The 21984-nt window shown below is 44.9% G+C and overlaps 1 protein-coding gene across 6 annotated transcripts in view; it reads right to left on the bottom strand.

Annotated features, from left to right (window-relative positions):
* Positions 1–21984, bottom strand: part of ZNF274 (zinc finger protein 274) — a 365529-nt gene that overhangs the window by 14486 nt on the left and 329059 nt on the right. Inside the window, exons 1-4 of one of the 6 annotated variants that reach the window (XM_031021125.2) lie at positions 8900–9329; positions 8346–8417; positions 7496–7622; positions 6639–6734 (exon numbers count right to left, since the gene is read on the bottom strand). In XM_031021125.2, coding sequence (XP_030876985.2) covers positions 6639–6734; positions 7496–7622; positions 8346–8378 — 256 coding nt within the window. In that variant the 5' untranslated portion in view covers positions 8379–8417; positions 8900–9329. The other 5 variants (XM_006749882.3, XM_031021127.2, XM_081807758.1 and 2 more) reach the window with 5 other exon arrangements.

Raw genomic sequence — 21984 nt, 5'->3', positions numbered from 1 at the left:
ATGACCTGAGCCGAAGGCAGTCGCCCAACCAACTGAGCCACCCAGGCGCCCCAGAGAATGTATTCTTGAATAAAGGTTGCACAGTATGTGACCACACTCCGCTAGGCTGGATTCTTGCCAAACATGTTTTGATAGTCACTCGAGAGTGTAACTCTTGGCCCACTCTCCAGGATGTGAGCCTTTCAGAGTTCTTAATAGCACTATGTATCTCAAGATTTCCCCTTATCATCCCTTACCCACCCTCTAGTCTGAGAGCCTGGCATTGTCTTCAAAATCTCTTTGAAGACATCCTCTTGTTTTTTAGTTTCTTTAACCATTCATTCACCCAACAGTTTCCTGGGCTAGAGATTGAGTCATTGTCTTAGCAACTGGGAACATACACGGGAAACTGAAATAAAGACTGCTCTCATGTTGTTTAATATTTGTTCTAGGGTGCCTGGGTGGCTCAGTCGTTGAGCGTCTGCCTTCGGCTCAGGTCATGATCCCAGGGTCCTGGGATCGAGCCCCGCATCGGGCTCCCTGCTCTGCAGGAAGCCTGCTTCTCCCTCTCCCACTCCCCCTGCTTGTGTTCCCTCTCTCGCTGTGTCTGTCAAAGAAATAAAAAATCTTAAAAAAAAAAAAAAATTTGTTCTAGGTGTTCAGGTCAGGTAACAGAACAAGTTGGAAAAATACATGACCTGTTTTCCTGTATTTGTATATATTTATAATGATCAAAGTTTTATTTAAAGTTTTCCTTCTGTATGATTATCTCGTGTAAAATAGGATGAGACATTTCATTTGTATTCTTCTCCAGTATAAGTTTGTTTTGTTGTTGCTGTTCTGTCAAATAAGGTGGGAACTAAGGCTGATGATTACACACAGATAACATTGAGGGTCTGCTCTCATATGAGTCCTCTGATGTTGAATACAATGAGGACTCCTACTGAAGGACTTCTTGCCAGTGGGTTCTGTGCCTCCTGAAGCCTTCCTAACACTGATTACATTCTCAGGTGTTTCCCAGTATGATTGCTGTGATGCTGAGTAAGAGAGCTATGCATGAAATCCTATCCACAGCAGTCACATTCCCTTGGCTTTGGAGTACTCAGAGGTAATTATTTGGTGTGAGAACTTTTCCACATTTAATACAATTGGGTTTTTTTGTTCTTATTTTTTCCAGTATGAGCTCTCTCAAGTCAGACCAGAGTGAATCAGGCCAGAAGCCTTTCCAGCTATGATCATATTCCTGGGCTTTCTTCCCTGTTTGAGTTCTCATGTCAAAAAAACTCATGAAAAGAACTTCCTCCATTCGGGGTCTTAGCATGTTAGTCTCCCATGTGAGCCTTTCCGTAAAGCCTGAGCTTAAAATAGGCTTTCTCACACTAAACACATTTATTCAGTCTTGTTCTTAAATAAATTATCCTTTGTATAAAACAACTGATTTCCTACATCCACTACACATTTGCTTTATAGCCCGTGTGAATCCTCTCAGGCTACACAAAAGGTGAAATCTAGAAAAGGATTCCTTCTCTTCCTCCCAAAAAATAATCTCCTTGTAGAAGTTATTTTTTTCTGCTAAAGCTTGCACTAATTTGTGTTGCTACATTCATATTTGTAGGGCTCATCTCTCCTGCTTCATTCCTTGACAGGTGAAGAATTAAATGTCCTGCAGGCTTTCCTATAATCATGACCTTCAAAATAGTGTCTTTACTCCATTGCTTTCCTATGGATTAAATCTAGATTGTATCAAGTTTTCCACCCAAACCACCCATGTGGCAATACTTTCTTGAAAGGACAGAGTGATGGCTAAAGATCTGAGTGCCATCAAATAGCTGTCCACATTCCTTATCTTCACAGTATCTTCCCAAATCAGTGCCTTCTTAAAGATGAATGCCGTGTCTTAAGTGCTTATTACTCAGTGTCCCTTCTACTTCAGCCAATGACCGTGCTGCCATTTTTGCTGTCAGGGAGAGCTGGAGAACCACACAAAATGTGTTGCCTCAGAAAGGCTGAGCTTTCCACTTAAACCCAGTCCCCTGCATTGGGAAGAGTCACCACTACACCAGTGAGGGCAGAGAACACTTGGAGATGATGGTCTCATCTTACAGTAAATAAAGCATGCCATTCCAAACACTAATGATTCCCAAGTTTTTATGCCCCACCAGGACTCCTGAAGTCCAGAGAGGTGCATTCCACTGGCTTCACAAACCCCTACCTGGATGTCTCTAAGTCCCTTCTCATTCACACTTCATTAACAGAACCAGTCAAGATCTGGGACAGTTCCACAAACATGAATCTAGGTGAAAGCTGTAAGGGAGTTCTTTTTACTATTCATGTAACTCTCTTTAAAATTACTCCAACTAGGTAAAACAAAACCAAACCTCTATTTCTACCCTTCAAAAGTTTATGCCTTTACCAGATTTCCTCATGTCACTGACTAAAACCAAAAATTCAGAAGTAGTGATTTTTCTCCTTTATTACGCTCCTTTCAAAGTTAGATGCTGGGGCGCCTGGGTGGCCCAGTCGGTTAGGTGTCTGCCTTCAGCTCAGGTCATGATCCCAGGATCCTGGGATCGAACCCCACATCGGGCTTCCTGCTCAGCAGAAAACCTGTTTCTCCCTCTCCCTCTGCTGCTCCCCTTGCTTGTGCATTCTCTCTCTCTCTCAAATAAATAAAATCTTTTAAAGTTAAATGTTGATACATACAAAAAGAATGTATGTGGTAAACACATATGTTACAAATAGTCACAGGAAATCCCTGAAGTCTTTGCCTCTGAGGGATTCTTGGCAGCTTCCTTTCCTTTGGTCATTACTCACCTGACCCCAGTGAATCCACTTATGAACTGGGAGGCGGCCATGCTGGCTTCTCCCCAACCCCCCTGCTACTCTCAGGCCAGGTAGTATCACCTCTTCCCTAGATGCTACCTACCACAGCTCCCTGGCCTGCTTCCACCTGGGCCCTACTATAGTTCTTTCTTCTTAAGCACCTAAAGTGTGCTTGAAAAGCCGTATCACACACCTGCCTGATAAAAATCAAAACTCTCCTCAGAGTGAAGGCCCTGTGTGCACTGCCAAACCTAGCTTGCATGTCAGTATACCTCAGTTACCTCTTCCCAGCCCATTCAGTGGCTGTTTTCTGAATGTGCCAAGGTTGTTCCATTCTCATGGTCACCCCAAATGCTGTCTCCACGCCTGGAAGCTCTCTTTACCACCACTCATATGTCTGTAGAATTTTCTTTGGCAATTGGCTTAAAATTTCACTCCTGCAGTGCCCCCCCACCAACCACCTCCTCTGGAGTAGTAATTTCCCATTATCCCCCACATTACATCACATTCTTTTTCGTCTCAGTACTTACCACTACTTATCTGTTCACAGAGTTATATCTGGGGAACTTGTTTGTAAAAGCCATAATCTTTTAGACTACAAAGTCCACAGTGGCAAGGATTATGTTAGGTCTTTGGTTCACTACCGAAGTGTTTAGTGTACTACATGGGACCCAAGAGGACTTCCGCAAGTTATTTGTGAGGTGTAACAAGGGGAGGCAGTGGAGGGAAAACAACACGTAAAGGACTCTTTATGACAGAGCAGAGATGAGTCTGGCAACTATTACCTCAGGCACACTCTGTAATAAAGTGTCCTGATAAGCCTCCCTGCGCATGGTCTCTTGCTCTGGGACATCACCTCAGCATCTCCTGTCACCTGTTAAGCCAGTTCTCCCAAGATGTGCAGAACCACAGGTGCCCAAAATCCCTCATGGCAGCTAAGTTCAGGGAACTACTAGATCATCCAGAAGTGCAAGGCTGGAAGGTTTGCCAACACAGGACTTGAGCCCAGGAAGGATGAGACACAGACCTGCCAGAACCAGAGCCACCACACAGGAAGGGACTTTGGAAGGCTGGATCAAGGGGAACAAGCAGGAAAGATACCACGGTGGGTAGACACGAAGCGCTTGTGTTGCTGGGGACCTTTCAAGTGAGGTATAGTTTAGTGACCTGTGCTAGTGGTTGGAAGGGAGGTTTTCAAGGTAGGGAATGAAAGGAATGACTCTGAATATGGAATAGAAAAAAACATTAATGCTGAGCCATCAAACTGAATCCAGAAAAGGGGGCAGAGAGTCACAGAGATGCCAGTCTATGCTGTGGCAAACAGAAAAGCATCACGAAAGACGGGTACCAAGTGCAGATTTCATAGCTGAATACTGCTACAAGCAGTAGTTCCAATGTCACTTGCATTAGAACACAGAGAACAAAGGGAAGGAAGAGCATCCAAAGTTTTCTTCACAAAGTCAGCACACTCTGATATAAAAGCTGATTAAGATAAAAAACACAAAAAAGAAATCCACCTCCCCAACCTAATTGATGAATACTGATGTGTGAGTGGATGCCAGCAGCAAGTTACAACAAAGGCACTTCTACGTTTATTAGGTCACCGTGTTAACTGTTCAAAGGAGAAAATCACTATGATCACCTGGGAAGGCTGTGAGAGAATACCGGGGCTATTACTGATTATCATTTATTAGAAAGGGCTAGATGACAATTTCTTTATCCAGATAAAACTGATTTGAATCAAAGCAGAATCCAGCACCATGCTCATCAAAGCTATTTAGGTCAGACATTCACTTTTCACTCTCTCAGCTTCAGTGTTTTGCAAGTACCAGCTGCGATGAATGTCATTATGGAATTGAGCAAAAGAAATAAAAAAAATACTAATACAGTTGCCTTCTTTATACTTGCTGGTAAAATGACTATACTGAGAAAATGAGAACCTAATAAGATCACTAGTAAGAGAATTTAGCAGCATACCAGGCTCATCTGGATCAACTCTGTGAGACTGCAAAGGAAGACTAACATGAGCAGATTAACAGCAACCACAGTGAAAGCCCAACAGCACTCAGAAGGCCTGACATAGCACAATGAGGAGAGCAGATCTCTTTGTATACTTGTGTCAAAACTTGACTAGACAGACCAATTCTGCATCAAGGAATTCTAAATCCAATCATTCTAACAGGATTTTCTCAATGAATCCCAGACAAGCTGATGCTAAGTGTTCATCCGGCAAACCATGTGGCTGAGAACAGCTAAGAATTTTTAAAAAAAATGAGAGGAACTCCCATTTATCCAAGTTTGTTATAAACCTACCATACAGCAATATGGTGTTTACTCAGACTGAGATCAAGGAAGCAGAAGGGACCAAGACGGAGGCCTGCACCCGATGAGGACTATGGGAATTTAGTCTATGATAAAGATGGTGTTTCTGATAAGTGGGAAGAATCTAGTCAGAAAATATGTTGAAAGAATTCATGCTCCATGCCACATACATAAATTCCATAGAAGTGCAGCAATTAAACAACAACAAAAAAATACTGAAACACAAGTATTTATAAAATCTTCCTATCTATGATACGAATAGGAATAAAAACAGATTTGAAAGGAAAAACACCTGAATCATAAAGCTTAATGGAGACTAAATTTAAAGGTAGATGATAAATGTTGGTCTGGGATATTTGTATTACTAATACCCATAATTAATATAGAGTTGCCAGCAAAATACCCCACCCAAAAATAAAAACGAACAGAAAAAAACAATGGGGGGGGGCGCCTGGGTGGCTCAGTCGTTAAGTGTCTGCCTTCGGCTCAGGTCAGGATCCTAGGGTCCTGGGATCCAGTCCCGCATCGGGCTCCCTGCTAGGCGGGGAGCCTGCTTCTCCCTCTCCCTCTCTCTCTGACTCTCATGAATAAATAAATAAAACATTAAAAAAAAAAAAAAAAAGGATCCCAGGGTCCTGGGATCGAGCCCCGCGACAGGCTCCCTGCTCAGCAGGAATCTTGCTTCTCCCTCCCACACTCCCCCTGCTTATGTTCCCTCTCTCACTGTGTCTCTGTCAAATAAATAAAATCTTAAAAAAAAAAAAAAAATGAGAAAGTATATGAACTCACAAAAGAAAAAATATAAATGGTCTGTAAATTTACAAAAATATGTGTAACTTCATGAGGGAAATGTGAACTACACTCAACATACTATCAGATCTGCAAACCTTAAAAAGATTATAAATCTCTGGTAAGGGGAAAAGCTCTCATGTAATTGAGCAGCTACACGGATTTTAAAGGACTTCAGAGAGCAGTCTGTTGCTACCAGATTATCAGCTTCTATCTCGGTTGATTCTGAAGTTCTATCTCAACAAATCCTACCTACAAAACAAAAAAAAACTTGAAAGTGCAAAAAAATGTATGCAACAACCTGAAAGACTATCAAGAGGAAAAATCAAATGTGGACTACACAGTATCTGTTAAAATGAATGAAACATGCCTGCTTGTATCCAGTAGAACACCCCCCAGTCATAAACATATTTATATACATACGTGCAAACATCTATAAAGTCTGGACAGACACACCAATTACTGGTGATTACATGAAAGAAGAACAGTAGAACAGATGAGCCCCTACGGCCAACCTGCCACTGGCAACAAGTTCACGTTCAACCAGGCGGTACACCCCTGACTCTGAGACCAGAGGAAAACAGTATGATTCAGCATATCTGCAGCTACTCATCATACCACCCCATCTGGGGTTTTCCCCTGTCCGTCTTCTTTTCTAAGACACCAGTCCCTGACTAACCAGTCAGCCCATGCCCTGCCAGGACTCCCGTGAGCCTGGTTCTCACCTGAAAAGGTGTCTTGAGGAATTCCTCTCTCCACCGACCAGAGCGCTTCCTCCTCCTCTAACTGAGATACCACATCTGGCTTGGAAAGCTGATGTTCTGCCCAAGGGAAAAGAGACAGGGCTTGGGGGTCTGTGTTCGGGAGAAAATGCGTTTCTGCTGTGGCACATGCTGTCCCTGAATTCCTCCCTGCAAGGGCATGACTTCTGGTTTACCGCAGTGATGATAACCCAATCCATTCCCTTTGTCAGCTACTTGCCTTCCTAGACTCCCTTGCCAGTAAAAGTAGCAGTGGGACCCAGTTCTCGCTGGCAAGATACAAAGAAAAATATGTCAGCTGGGGACCTTAGGGCTTTTTTTTTCTTGCTAAATATGGGAGGTGCGGAAAGAGAACTAGCCAGGGCTGCCCCCTCCCCTTCTTTCTGTCTTGAATATGAACATGATGCTGGGTGCCACAGCCATGCAGCCACTAACCTAAGAGTGGAAGAGTTCACAATAACCACAAAGAAATGGAAAGGATCAGTCTTCAGTGATACTCCTGAACTGCTGGAACACTGACCCCACATCCTATGAAATTCTTGTTACATAAATGAGCATCCAGTGCTGTCAGCTACATCCCTGACAGACCTACCTCCCCAGCATTCAAGGCCTCTAAGGATGGATTGTAGGTGGCTTCAGAAGTCATATGTGAAGTTGCCCTTCCCCTACAGGTACAAATTAAAGCCTTCTCCCTCAGGCTCCAGGGCCTTGACAATTGCATTCTCATCCCTGCAACCTGAGCCCAAGCAGACACACACTTCAGAGGCACCACATTCGTGCTGCAAAGCGCAGATCTTTATTGACATGGAGACCATCCTTACCCACTGAGACCAGGTTCCTGTAGTTCTCCAGCAACACCTCCCTGTACAGGGACTTCTGTTCGAGGTCCAGCAGTCCCCATTCCTCTGAAGTAAAACCCAGGGTCACATCTTCAAAGGTCACTGGTTCCTAAAACCCACAGGTTTCTGTTCAGCCACGGTCTGTCGTCACCCACAGACAGGAGGGGGAAGGCTGACCCAGCACATGAGGGTACAGTCTACAAGATGACCCAAGAGCATTCCAGGTGGCTCATGTGTTCCTGAAATTGTCTGAAACTGAGCAAACCCAAGCTTGATCCTATTCAGGTCACAGCAAGGAGGACAACATGTGAGGCCAGAGAGGGCTCTTCTTCCTCTGGACCTCTCCATTTTTTATTAACTTGGGGACTCCAATACTGCCTCTCTACCTCCTAGTAGGTAATTCTGTGAGCTGAATCATCACACCCAAGCCTTCAGCCCCCACCCACTGCCTGCGCTGCCTCTGCTCCCTTCACTTGTCAAGGATCCATCCTCCTGTTTTCTCTTAATGACTGAGCTCATGTCCCCTCTAGCTTTGACGCCAAAGTAGTTGTGAAATACAAATGTGAGTCTAATCCCTGTTTAAACCTGTCAATGTCCATCTCCAATATAAAGGATAAATCAGAACCCCCCAGAGCCCAACCTGTGCTCTATCCATTCCCTTGGAAAGCTAAGCAACCTGCGGTTCATCTGTTCTGCTGCGTCTCTCAATCCTCCCCAGGATGCTCTGGGGCCCGAAGTCATCTCAAGGGAAGGTGGCGTCCCACTCTCATCCGGCTACCCCCACACCCAGATCCAGGGGTAGGCTCAGAAACTCAAAGAAGCCTCTACTCACACGGAACCAGGCCGTCGGAAGCCCGGAGGTCATACCTTCCTTCTCGACGTTATCTCGTGGGAGTGGGCAGTCCTGAGAAGGTCGAATTTGGGAGGTAGAAGGGGTGTGAGGGCTACGCAGAAAGGGGGGGCTCCTTTGCCCAGTAGCGGCCCTATCAACGTGAAATGGTAAGTCCACCCCCAACCTAGGAAAACGCACTTAAAGGGTCGTCTCCACCTACTCCCCGATACCTAGAGGGCCGGTTTCCACTAGTCAAGAGGAGACCCGCCTCATACCTTTCCACCCAGAGGGCGTTACTCCCCTCTCCAGTCCGCACACGCCCCGAGCGGGTCGGCCCGCCTTAAGCCCCACGCCCGGAGGGAGTTGTCTTTCCTCTGGGCCCCGAGTCCCCTACCACACCGCCCCTTCCGGCCCCACGGCGGGAAGACGCCAGGCCAGGCCGGCCTCCGGCTGCTGAGCTTGGCGGGGAAGGCCCTGAGGCTGCACACCCCGAAGAGCGGCTGTGGGACGATTCCGCACAGCCCCGACGGGAGCAGATTTCGCGCCACACTCACCCAGCGCGCGGCGCACAATGGCGACCGTCAGCCCGCGGCGAGATGCGTCAGCGCGTCGGCCTGGACTACAACTCCCAGCCGCCCCTGCGGCGTGCCCGCCTGACCTCGCCCAGGCGGCGGCCATCTTGGCTGGCCATCTCGGATGGCCGGCGAAGCCCGGGCCGCCCGGAAGAGGTCCCTCGCCGGCGACCCTCGGTGGTCCAGCTGGATTGGGGGAGGGCTCAAGGCGGGTACGCCAGGCCACGGAGCCTCCACACTTTTCCAAGTAGCACCACAGGCCAGGACATTGTCGTGCTCCGCCACGAGGGCGACCACTCGTGGGATGAGCCGGAAGTTAGGAAGGGAAGGAGCGCAGAAGGGGTGGGCCGGAAGTTGGTTAAAGTTGGGTCGGGGGTTTGGCGGGAAGGATTACTACGTCCCTGCGCGGAGGAGGAAGAGCGGGTCGGGACGGAAGCGTAGAGGGCTGGGGCTAACCGCTACTCCTACCCGACGCGGAGGAGGGAGGGGTGGGAACAGGGCGGGCGGGAAGCGTGTAGGGGGCGGAGCTGACGTCCGGCCAAGCTCGAGGGAGGAGGAGGGACGGGCGGGTAATGTGGGGGGGCGGAGCTAAAGTCCACCCAAGTTCCGGGAAGAGGCAGTGAGAGGATGGACGGAAGTGAGTGGGGGCGGTGCTGGGTGTGGATCCTTGCCTAAGGAGAGGGAGAAGGGGCGGAAGGGGGAGGGCAGGAAGTGTGCCGGCGGCGGGGCTAAGATCACCTCTGATTTCTGAGAGGAAAGGCGAGTAGGGCCTGCCCAGAACGCGCGAATGGCGGGGTTCTGTGCCCTCCATGGGGAGGCGGAGAGGGTGGGAGGAGGGCCAGGCATGAATGTCCACTCAAGTTGTGGGGAGAAGGGCAGGGTTAAATGCGCGCTAAGCACGGGTGTGGGGGGTGCGTTGTCAAAACCGGAACTAGACGAGTTAAAACTGTGGAAACAGATTTTATTCACAAAAATGTCAGGGCAAGAGACACTGCAGTACAGAGCTGGGCTCAGTTCTGAATACAACTAGATCAAGTGGGGATTTACAGCTAAGAAGCAAGTTGGAGTGCGTGTCGGGGCGGTGGGGGTTGTTGGTTGATAGAAAATTACACTGGGGGCTTCTGGCTGAGCCAACCTAGTAAGACTCTTGCTGAAGGCAGGCCAGGGTGATCAGATACCACCTGGGGGCGACAGCGGGGATGAGAAGTTCGATCAGATTTGAAGGTAGAGAAGTCTTGTTAAACTGACTTACTAGGATTCTTGCTAAAACTAGATTCTAGGAGGAAGTACTTGCATGGGCCTTGTTAGGGAGAGGGTTCAGGGGAGCCTGACTAAAGTTTGGGTAAGCAAAGAATCTTTCTCAGGGAGGAGGAGTGAGATGGGTAGGATCCTCTGCCCAGCGTCCTCTTCTGCGAGCCGAGGTGCCCGTGTCTAGGAAATGAAAAGTCTGTGGCTGCCCAGGATCTGGTGTGTGCTCTTATTTGAGCCCGGTGTGTTCTCATCTCCCTTGGGAGCCAAGGACTAAATAATCTCTTATCTTCCTCGGAGTCCAGTATCCGGTATTCTCATTCTCTCATCTTCCTTAGGTCCCAGGGCCTACTGTGGTCTTGTCTTCCTCAGGGCCCAGGCTCTGATGTTCTTGGGGCTCTCCTAACATTCTTGGGCCCAGGACCTGGTGTACTCTCCTCTTGGAGTTTCCTAGCAGGTTTTGGCAGCCCTGTGCATCCCTTTGGGTCATCCTGCCCACTGCCTGCCAGACTTGTTCCAGGAGTTGTTAACTTTTATGGTCACTGTGGAGAGCATCCACCTGCAGGCTGTGCATTGTTCATCTTATTTGTTGCAATTAGACAGTCTTGATTTTGATTAGTATTTACTCAGAGACCATACAGATGTCTTTCATTTGAATAGTATTTCCTTGGATTTTTTGTGGCCACTGTAGATAAAACACTGTCCCCATTCCATAAGTAATTTGGCTTCTTCCTTTTCCATGTTTTGACTTTAAAAAATCGATGTTACATAGCCCTAGGTAGTACAGCAGAGTCACATTAATTAGTCATGTTGTTATTCATTTTGGATGTGACTGGGGATGCTTGTAGTGGTTTGCCATCAAATTTGAAGGAGAACTTTTTTTTTTTTTTAAGATTTTATTTATTTATTCATGAGAGACAGAGAGAGAGACAGAGGCAGAGGGAGAAGCAGGCTCCCCGCGGAGCAGGGAGCCCGATGCGGGACTCGATCCCAGGACCCTGGGATCATGACCCGAGCTGAAGGCAGACGCTTAACCGACTGAGCCACCCAGGCGTCCCTTGAAGGAGAACTTTAACAACTTTAGGAAACAAGCCGCCTTGAAAGTTCTTTCAGTTATTTATTTCTGTTTATATGGTATGGGATAAAAACATGATTTTTAGTTAAAAGGTAATTTTCAATAAGTATATTATTGAAGATTGATTCATGAAATCCACTTTAATACAACTTTTAACAATATCATGTCCTTTTCCTCATTTAGCAAATTAAGCATGCTACTTAATTTACTGTAATTTGATTAGGTTAAAACATTTTTGAACAAATGTTAACCATTATGCATGTAAAATATCAAAAATGTTAGGCCTCCTGTTTGCACACAGGGCCCCAATCCCTCATTAAAGCCCTCAGGGCCAGAACTGCTTTGGAATCCACAGGTGTTTGGATTTTAGCAGGATAGTGAGGTGCATATACTACACAGTAGGTAACGTCCTGAGCGGGTCTGAGGCAACATTTGGCCGGATATACATATATCTGTAGCAAAATACATGAAGAGTCACACTAGGTTGGAGAAGGACAATATGTAAATAGCGTGGTTATTTCTGGTAAATTTGGCAGATACATAATAGGGGAGGAAACTTGATTAGAAAAGGTTTGGGAATTTAGAACTGAAGAAAAGGCGTTGTGGATCATGTAAAAATGGCTAGATTAGCAGTACTGCTTGTTTCATTCCTCTGCAAATTTTAATTTGTACTTTTCCTCTCTTCATATACTTCATATAGTCAAAGACATGTTTATGGAGGTACTGAATTGTTGAAATATATTAACATTATTCCATATGCTTCCTTTAATATTCCACTGATTTAATTTAAACAACATATGGCTAAGAATAAGAGATATAAAACTGTATATTGGCCAAATCACTATGGCAGCTCGTGGCATTCAATTGAGTCCTAAACCTGCCGTGAGACTCAATCATGGACCTGATTTGATTTCCACTCACCATTCTCTATTCGTACTTCATCACACAGCAGCTCAGATTGTTTCATGTGAAGGGGAACACATGTTTAAAAGTCACTTAAAAAAAGAAGAAAGGCGTATCTTTTTGTCTTTAAAACACAGGCCTGGGCGCCTGGGTGGCTCAGTCGTTAAGCGTCTGCCTTCGGCTCAGATCATGATTCCCGGGTCCTGGGATGGAGCCCCGCATTGGGCTCCACATCCGGCTCCCTGCTCGGCGGGAGGCCTGCTTCTCCCTCTCCCACTCCCCCTGCTTGTGTTCCCTCTCTTGCTGTGTCTCTCTCTGTCAAATAAATAAATAAAATCTTAAAAAAAAAGATAAGCTTAAAAAAACAAAAACAACAACAAAAAACACAGGCCTCTAGGACACTTCTCAGAACTCCTCAGACCTTTAGAAATTCAAGTTGGAGAAGCAGGAATAAATCAGCATTTTACCTATAAATTATTGCTATATAAATAGTAATACTATGTAAATAAATATACATAAAATATCTGGGATTAATTTGTTGGGAAATTCAGGGGACCTACATGAAAAGTTTCTGGAAAGAGTTACAAGTAAACTTGCATAAATAAAAATGCTTATCATGTTCTAGGATGGGAAGTCCAATTGTAAATCCCAAATGATCACTAGGTTCAATTCAAGAGGAAACAGGATTATAGCAGGGTCCTTTGGGATACTGGACCTTGGACTTTGTATTTCCTTCTTCCTCAAAATGTGAGGAAAGGAAATGACTAGTTTTTCACAAGAACAATCAAGACTGGTGCACATGGGTGGTACAGTCAGTTAAGCATCCGACTCTTGGTTTCTGCTCAGGTCGTGATCTCAGGGTGGTGGGATCAAGCCCTGCGTCGAGCCCCAAATTGGGCTCTAAGCTCAGAGTGGAGTCTGCTTAAGACTCTCCCTTTCCCTCTGCCCCTCCCCACCCACTCTCTCAAATAAATAAATAAATCTTAAAAAAAAAAAATAGAACAATCAAGATGGATTCAAACTCATCTTAAGAAGAAATGGTCCCAGGGGAATTGATGAAACCGGGATTTCAGTAAATAGGGCTTCAGTTCTCCCCGACTACAGAAACCATGGACTTTCTCCACACTCCACGGCTTCTTGTGCAGGGCGTGGAATTCAGTTCAAAAATATTGTTCCTGAAAGAGAACTGGACCAAATTCAAAATGTGATACTCTAGAAGAAAAAAAAAAGCAGCTGAAGGAAACAATATAAAGCCAAGGGAAGTGACAAATCACAACAAATAACAGACGATATATCCCTACAGAGAAAGACATCGCAATTCAATTTGCTAAATTATTTTATTTATCTCTGAGCGGCAATATGAATGATCTATTTGTTTTGATGAACACTCAAACTTTGCTGAGTGGAAAATTGTACTGCTTCTAACACGTCAAATTTGGATATAGTAAAAGAAGATGTGAATTAAGTTGGTTTTGAATATAATGCATTAAAAGATGAATTGTCAGCTTAGAAAAAAAAAAATGGTCCCAGAAACTACTACAAAAATGTCCCTTGTTTTTTTGCCAATAAGTTTAGACTTCATCCATAGCATACAGTTATAATCAGAACATTTTTTTATGGTGGTGGTGGGAGACTCATTTTGTGGTTCAGCAAATTGGCACATTTTTTAGATAGAGGTGTGTGGTTTGTTGCAAGCACTCTTATGTCACCTACTATGAAGAGGGACTTGAGGGAGAGACTGTACCCATGTCTGCATGTGTAATTTGATGAAGGCACCATCTTGCCTTGGTCCCACTCTGTGTTTTCACATCATGCCCTTGGGCTCTGAACTGTCTCTCTGCCTTCTCTGCAGCCCCTTGACTGTGCCTCTGAGATTGCAGCTGAGATGACTTGGTTCTTCCTGCTGATTGCAGTGGCTCTGTGCTCTTTGTGGGGTGTCCACCTCCCAAGGATTGGCTCTAAATCAAGTGAGCAAAGGTCAGCCTGAGCCTGCAGAACTTGGTTACCTGTGATGGCTACTTCCCTCCCTAAATCGTGGTTCACCATGACTAAGGAAGAGACTTAGAAGCTGGTTGGGAGCAAGAAAGGGTTATAAATTCAAGAAATTTGTGGTCCCCCCCCCACCAAGTAACAAAATATGCCACCATTCATTATCTGACACTGCATAAAATCCAGAGGCAAAGGGCTTCCAGGGATAGTTCCTGGGCTCTTCTATCACCTTTAGCCAGGTACTGTCCATCTTTTGGTTCAACCCTCCTTAGTGTATTGTCTTGGGTTATTCCTAAGGCTTGTGTCCCCATGGTCTCAAAGTGGTTATCACAGTTTCAAACATTTGGCAACATTTGGCTGAAGATACTGGCATCAGGGAGTATATTTGTTTCCTGTGCTACTTTAACAAATTACCACAAGTTTTGTGGCTTTAAAACAACACAAATTTATCATCTCACAGCTTTGGAGTTCAGAAGTCCAAAATAGGGGCACCTGGGTGGCTCAGTCGGTTAAGCGTCTGCCTTTGGCTCAGGTCATGATCTGCAGGGTCCTGGAATCGAACCCCGCATCTGGCTCCCTGCTCAGTGGGGAGTCTGCTTCTCCCTCTCTCTCTGCCCCTCCCCCCCACTTGTGTTCTCTCTCGCCCTGCTCTCTCTCAAATTAAAGAAAATGTCCAAAATGGGTCTTAATGGGCTAAAATCAAGATGTTGGAAGAGCTGCATTCCTTTCAGAGGCTCTAAGGGAGAATCCGTTTCCTCGCCCTTGCCACTTTTAGAGACCTCCTGCATTCGTTGGCCCATGGTCTCTTCCTCTATCACCAAAGCCAGCAGTTTGCCATGTTCAAGTCTCCCTCTGGCTCTGACCTCTGCTTCAGTCATCACATTGCTTTCTCGGATTCTGCTTCTCCTGCCTCTCTTAAACAAGGACAGTTGTGTTGACCTTGGGCCCAGCAGATGTAATCAAGGATGATCTCCCCATCTTAAGATCTTTAACTTAATTACATTTGTGAAGTACCTTTTGCCCTGTGAAATAGCACATTCACAGGTTCCGGGCATCAGAATATGGGCATCTTTGGGAGCCATTACTCTACTTAGCACAGAGAAGGGATAAAATCTTTCCAGCAGCCCTTCTTGTAGACTTCCTCAGACCCCACTAGTCAGGATTGGTACTCGTGTCTGTGTCCTGTTTGTAAGAAAAGCTGGTAAAGGAGTGGCTGACATTTTGGCATCTGTAGAGGGAGATGGGCTCTCCACAATGAGGAGGGTGACTCAGCCACAGGCACAAAAGAAGTCTTCTTAGGTGAAGCTCATCTGCCCCAGAGGCCTCTCGTCAAGTTGAGTCATAAGGCCACATGCTACATTTGAGAGCAGGTGATGTTGGAAGTTTCTGGGCTTGCTACCAGCAGAGGTCTGGAACTGAATGAAGTCTCAATGTCCAGGGGACAGCAAGGAGATTGCTGGGAAAGGATCTGATGGTTGTGCTGGAAAGGAAAGGTGGTATTCCATGGAGTATGAGAGGAGCAGGAGCTCTCCCTTGGGTCTCGGAGGAAAGTCAGAATTTCAAAGGATTCTCATAAAGGGGGAGGGAGAGGGATGTCTTCAGCATTCATGTGTAGGACATTCTCCCTCACATTTTCCCCAGAACACACCAGATAGCCTTTTGGGCAGCTATGGTCAGGCTGCCTCCTGATCCCATCTTTTTAAGAGATTTTAGTTGAAGTTTATGAGGTTTGCATTATCCTTGGAGTATGGACATTTCACCAGGCTGCGGTAAGTCTTTTTATTCCTACCTGGATCCTGGCTAAGCACCTAGAAGTGTGAAGATGCACAGAACTCTTTATGGTACCTTTCTTAAAGTTAATAGTAGAATGCCATAGGTGAAATATTGGTGAGTTAGTATAAAGCTCCCTGGTTTGTTTGAAGTGATGACATTTGGGTTATGCAGGGAAAAACGGATGGCATATTCTTTTTTTTAAAGATTTTATTTATTTATTTAACAGAGATAGCGAAAGCAGGAACACAAGCAGGGGGAGTGGGAGAGGGAGAAGCAGGCTTCCCGCCGAGCAGGGAGCCCGATGTGGGGCTGATCATGACCTGAGCCGAAGGCAGACGCTCAATGACTGAGCCACCCAGGTGCCCCGGATGGCATATTCTTTTGTTCTCTCCTATGAATACTATAAAATTATGTATATATTGATCCCCAGGATACTAAAAGATGAATGATCTCTATATGACACTTAAAATTTGGTGGTTCTCTAATTCATATACGTTGTAGAAAGATAAGGTATCGTTATAACATTTACATTTTATTATCTATGGCAGTCATTTCTATGATACATTGTCCATCATGCCTAGACCCTGAGTCCCATTAAATGTTGTTTCTATGGCAAATCAAGGGCATATGTAGAACATAATTGCTTATCCATGACTGCAGGGAACCACAAGTGCAGTCTTGTCACAGGCAGATACCTGTTTATGGGTCAAAAACACTTTGTGGATTCTGCCTCCTTTGTGGTTTATTTCTGATGTCAAATAAAATGGAACTCCAACTAACAGCTTTTCCATATTGATTACAATCAATGAGTTTCTCAAATCTATATGGATTTCCCAGGGTCAAATAAGGTGATAGCCATAGTTGAAAGCCTGCCAACATTGACTCTATTCATAGTGTTCTCTAGTATGAGTCCTCTTGTGTTGAAAGAAGTGAGAACACCTCCTGAAGGCTCTTCCACATTGATTACATATTTAGGGTTTTCCCAGTATGAGTTCTCTGACGTAGCAACATAAGTGCTATGTTTAATGCCTTTCCCACAATGAGTATATCCATAGGTTTCTCTCCAGTGTGCATTCTGTGGTGTTGAGAAAGGAAGGAGAAAAGCACGACACTTTTCCTGAATGATTGCATTGTAGTGTTTCCCTTCTTTATAAATTCTTAGATGTAGAGTAAAGCAGTCCGTCCTTGAAAATTATTTCCTTAATTCACTGCAAACATAAAGTTTCTCTTTTTTTAAAAGGTTTTATTTTTTTAAAGATTTTATTTATTGGGACACCTGGGTGGCTCAGCCGGTTAAGCATCTGCCTATGGCTCGGGTCATGATCCCGGTGTCCTGGGATCGAGTCCCGCATCTGGCCCCCTGCTTAGCGGGGAGCCTGCTTCTCCCTCTGCCCGCCACTCCCCCTGCTTCTGTTCTCTCTGTCAAATAAATAAAAAAATATTTTATTTATTTATTTGACAGAGAGACACAGCGAGAAAGGGAACACAAGCAGGGGAAGCGGGAGAGGGAGAAGCAGGCTTCCCGCTGAGCAGGGAGCCTGACATGGGGCTCGATCCCAGGACCCTGGGATCATGACCTGAGCTGAAGGCAGATGCTTAACCACTGAGCCACCCAGGCACCCCTAAAGTTTCTCTTAAGTGTAAATTCTTTCATACCGAGTAAGGGATAATTTGTGTTTATACATTTATATGGTTTTTATCCTGTATGAGTTCTGAAACCTATGAAAGGCAATATTTCTCAGTGAAAACTCTACCACACTCAACACATTTCTGAAATTTGTCTCCTGAGTGAATTTGCTGTCAGTTAAAAGGGTTGAGCTCTGTTTGAACTTTTCTATATTCATTACATTTATATGATCTCTCTAGAGTATGACTTCTCTAATGTCATTGCAGTGGAAGAAGGATCAAGTTCTAATCAACTTTCCCCCCAAATTCATTATTATTGCAGCCTCTGTCCTGAATCAGTGTTTCCTGATATGTTCCCCCTATCTTTCATGGTCCTCCTGCCCCTTCTTAAAGTGGGCTTCACATTTCTGGTCTCTGACAAAGATGGGGAGATATAGTTCATCCTTTGTGAATCTATTTCAAGACAGCCTATGCTTCTAAGAGAAATGTCCTGCTTTCTGGTTAACTCTTTACTTTTGAGTCTAGTTTCCCAATCTGGAAAAAAAAGTAATTTTAAGTGCTCCTGGAGAGAAAAACTCCTGGAGAGAAAATAGTGATATTAAGTGAAGAAGCACATTGGAAGCATGTGGATTTGTTTTCAAATCTGCCTTGCAAGGAGTGATTGAGCTGTGAGCAGAGAGAGTGAACCCAGCCCCTTGAGGTGGCTGATTGGAAGATAGATGAGTCTAAGCTATTGCTCACTCCTCCCTCTCCTTTTCTAGGTGCTCTTTTGGACCCCAGTTCTTTGAGGACTAGTCCCAAGCCCTTTTTTCCTCTCCTTCTTGTGTAATCTCTTTCATTCTGGATTCAAACACCATTTTTAAAGTTGATAGATCATACTTGCATAGCTTCATCCCAGATTCTTTTCTGAGCATTGGACACATTCAACTGTCTGCTGAGCATCTCTGTGTATCCTACAACCACAGCCTGTCAAAATTGAATACTAATCCCACATCCCTACCTGCTCTTATCCTGGCCTTACTCTACCAGTGGACAGTATCACCATTAACCCAGTTGCTCTTGCCAGCAGCCATGGACCCTCCACCTCCGTTTTGACTCAATCACCAAATTTTGAGTCCACCTTAAGTATACATTAAGTTGGTCTCCTTTGCATTTCCATTGCCCTGTCCTACGCCGAGTCAGTGCACTTGTCAGAGGAACTACCACAGTAGCGCTTTCACTGTCATTCCTTCTTCTGTTCTTACCTCTGTCCCGACAGGGTATCCAGCACAGTCTTTCAAAAAGGTAAGCCAGATTGTGTCATTTTCCTACTTAAACTTACCCAATCCTTGCTCTTAAATATTTATATTTTTTTTCTAGAATATCTACCTCTGCTATGATGATAGATACATACAGGCAAATACCACATCTATTGGTTTATCCTTTTAGTCCCAGCATCTGGCATGAGAGAGCCAACATTATTTGTTGACCAGCTGTCTGAGGTAATTCATACCCCTCACCACTTCACTTTTGACTGGTATGTGGATGATTTCCAAGCTGAGATCATTAGCCTCCGGCTTCTAAATTTCCAAAGTTTGTGACCATATGTCTGCTGAAGATCTTTCCTACACAGCATGCCATGAATTTCTAACGATGTAAATCAGATCATGTCACTCTCCAGGGTGACCCCACCCCAGGTGGCTTCCTATTGCATTCAGAAGCTCAGACTCCTAATTAGTGTTCATAAGGCCTGGCACATCTGAGCCTCATTGCATCTGAGCCTCGTCCTGTTCTTTCCCCTTACGCATCCATTCTGTCCTCACTGCCTGACATCTGGTTGCACCAAATTCTTCTCACCTCAGAGCCTTTGCTGGCACTTCTCTTTCTGCCAAAATGCTCTTCCCCAGCTCATTATATACTGGCTCCTTCTCATGCCTGAGAGGTTAGATTAAAGCTGACCTCCTCAGAGAGGCCTTCTTGAGCTGTATAGCGAGCTCAGTAATAGTCCCCCAAAGACGTTACGTACTAATCTCCAGAACCTGAGAACATGCTACCTCACATGGCCTAAGGGACTTTGCAGATGCGATTAAGTTAACGATCTTGAGATGGTGAGTTTACCTTGGATCATGTGGGTGGGCCCAGTGTAATCACAAGGGTCCTCAAAAGTGTAAGAGGCATGCAGGAGAGTCAGAATCAGAGGAGTTTGGTGATAGAATCAGAAGTTGGAGTGATTTAGGGTCATGGAGTACACAGTGTGAGTGGTTTCTAGAAGCTGGACAAGGCAAGGAGATGGATTCTCCCTCAGAGTGTCTAGGAGGAATACTAACCCATTTTAGACTTCTGACCTCCAGAACTATAAGATAATAAATTTGTGTTATTTTAAACCACTAGGTTTGTGGTAATGTTATAGCAGCAATAGGAAACTAATATAGTCCCTATGACCTCGGGTCCTTTCTTCTTTGTTCCCTCATATTTTCTTGTTCTTTTCACTTGCTGTGCTTATCTTGATGTGTGATGATGACTTGTATACATCAAGATTTTCCAGAGAATATGCAGCCCTGTAGCACAACAGCTGCCTGGCACTGAGTAGGAACTGAATAGTGTTGGTAAACAAACAGAGGCGATGGAGCTAAAAGGAACTATGAGGGAAGAGTCTGGACCCTCGTACCTCACACTTGGATTACTGAAGCAGTCTCACTCTTTTCTCTTTAATCTTTGCTCTGTGACTCACCTTGATGCCAGAGTAATCCTCCTATGCCCCAGTAATACCATGTTCAGGACACTCTATAGTCCCAGTGGTCTTGAACTCTGATCCTCCCAGCATTGTGACCTGAGCTCATTGGCAGTCATGGGGCTTCCACTTTTCTCCTTACTGAATTACTTGGCTGTTCAACTGAGAGACCTAAGAGATGTATGTAGCCTATAGTCCTTAAGGAAGATTCATCCAAGGGACACTTGCAGCCTGCAGCCCTCAAGGAATCTTGTGTGGAGGAGGTGTAGAATGGAGATGTCAGGTCATGGGTGCAGTGTAACCCAAAATACCAAGGCAGGAATGACTCTAGGCAAGAAAGAAGCCTGTCCTGCAAACTTCAGGGAACACAGATGACAGAAAAACATCCTAAATTGTACCATGAGGGTGTGATCAGGAAAATCCAGACCATGGAAAACTTCACAGGCTGACAGACCATGTTTCACAAGAGATCAAGTAGAAAGAAAATAAATAGGTGCTGTGTTATAGGCAGCTTCCAAGATGGCCTCTAGTGATTCCCCACTCCTGGAATTCACACCGTTCTGTGGTTCCCTCCTCCCACACTGTGCCAGGATTGGTCTGTGTGACTCATAGAATGTGGCAGAAATGATGGTACATCCCTTCTAAGAGTAGATTATAAAAGACACTGTGACTTTAGTCTTGATTGTTTCTCTTCTCATTCTGGAGGAAGCCAGATACCATGTTATGAGGACACAAGTAGCCTTGTACAGAGGCTCAAGGAATGAGAATCTGAGGCCTCTTGCCAACAACTACATAAATAAACTTGTAAAACGTACCCTCTATTACAGCTAAGCCTCATATGACCACAGCCCCAGACAATATCTTGATTACAGCCTCATGAGAAACCTTAAGGAAGAACCATCCAGTTAAGCTGCTCCTAAATTCTTGACCTACAGAAACTGTGAGGATAACAAATGTTTGTTGTTTTAAGCTAGGAGTCAACAAACTACAGCCTCCAGGCCTAATCTAGTTGGCTATCTTCTTTTTTTGGTTTCGTTTGGTTTTGGATGGCTCACAAACAGCATAGTTTTTACACCTTTAAATAGCTAAAAAAAAAAAAATCAAAAGAAGAATTGTATTGTATGACATGTGAAAATTGTATGAAATTCAAATTTTTCACTGTCCACAGAGTTTATGGGAACACAGCCATGTCCGTTCATTACTTATTGTCTATAACAAAAGCAGCATTGAGTAGTTACAACAGAGACCAAATCTAAAATACTTACTATCTGGCTTTATAGAAAAAGCTTACTACTCTTGTTTTAAGCCACTATATTTTGGGGTAATTTTTGCATGGCAGTGGATAACTAATACACACTATGTTTCCTTGCCCCTGACTTTGGACTAAGGCATGAGACTTGCTTTGGCAAAAAGGGGGTTAGCAGCTGTAATGTGAGTAGAGGTGTGGAATGTGCTGTTGTGTTGGACTTACCCTTTCGTGTTTCTGCCGTTGCCACGACAAGAACAAGATGGCTAACACACTGGTCTAAGGAGGATGGGAGACAAAGGGAGCAGACCTGCTCTTCATGAAGCCTGAAGGCCAGCTCAGTTAAACCCAGCTTAGATCAGCAAACCCCAAGTTGACCCGGGGGTTTATGTGCCAGATGAAATGACTATTGTTTTAAGCCACCGAGTTTTTTTTTAAGATTTTATTTATTTGAGATAGAGAGCAAGAACAGGGGGAAGAGGGAGAAGCAGTCTCCC

The sequence above is a fragment of the Leptonychotes weddellii genome, chromosome 16 (assembly GCF_054177405.1).
Source record: "Leptonychotes weddellii isolate Sample4059 chromosome 16, ASM5417740v2, whole genome shotgun sequence".
NCBI classification, from domain to species: Eukaryota; Metazoa; Chordata; class Mammalia; order Carnivora; family Phocidae; genus Leptonychotes; species Leptonychotes weddellii.
Note: the sequence above shows the minus strand (reverse complement) of the source record. Positions and strands in the feature narration are given on the sequence as shown.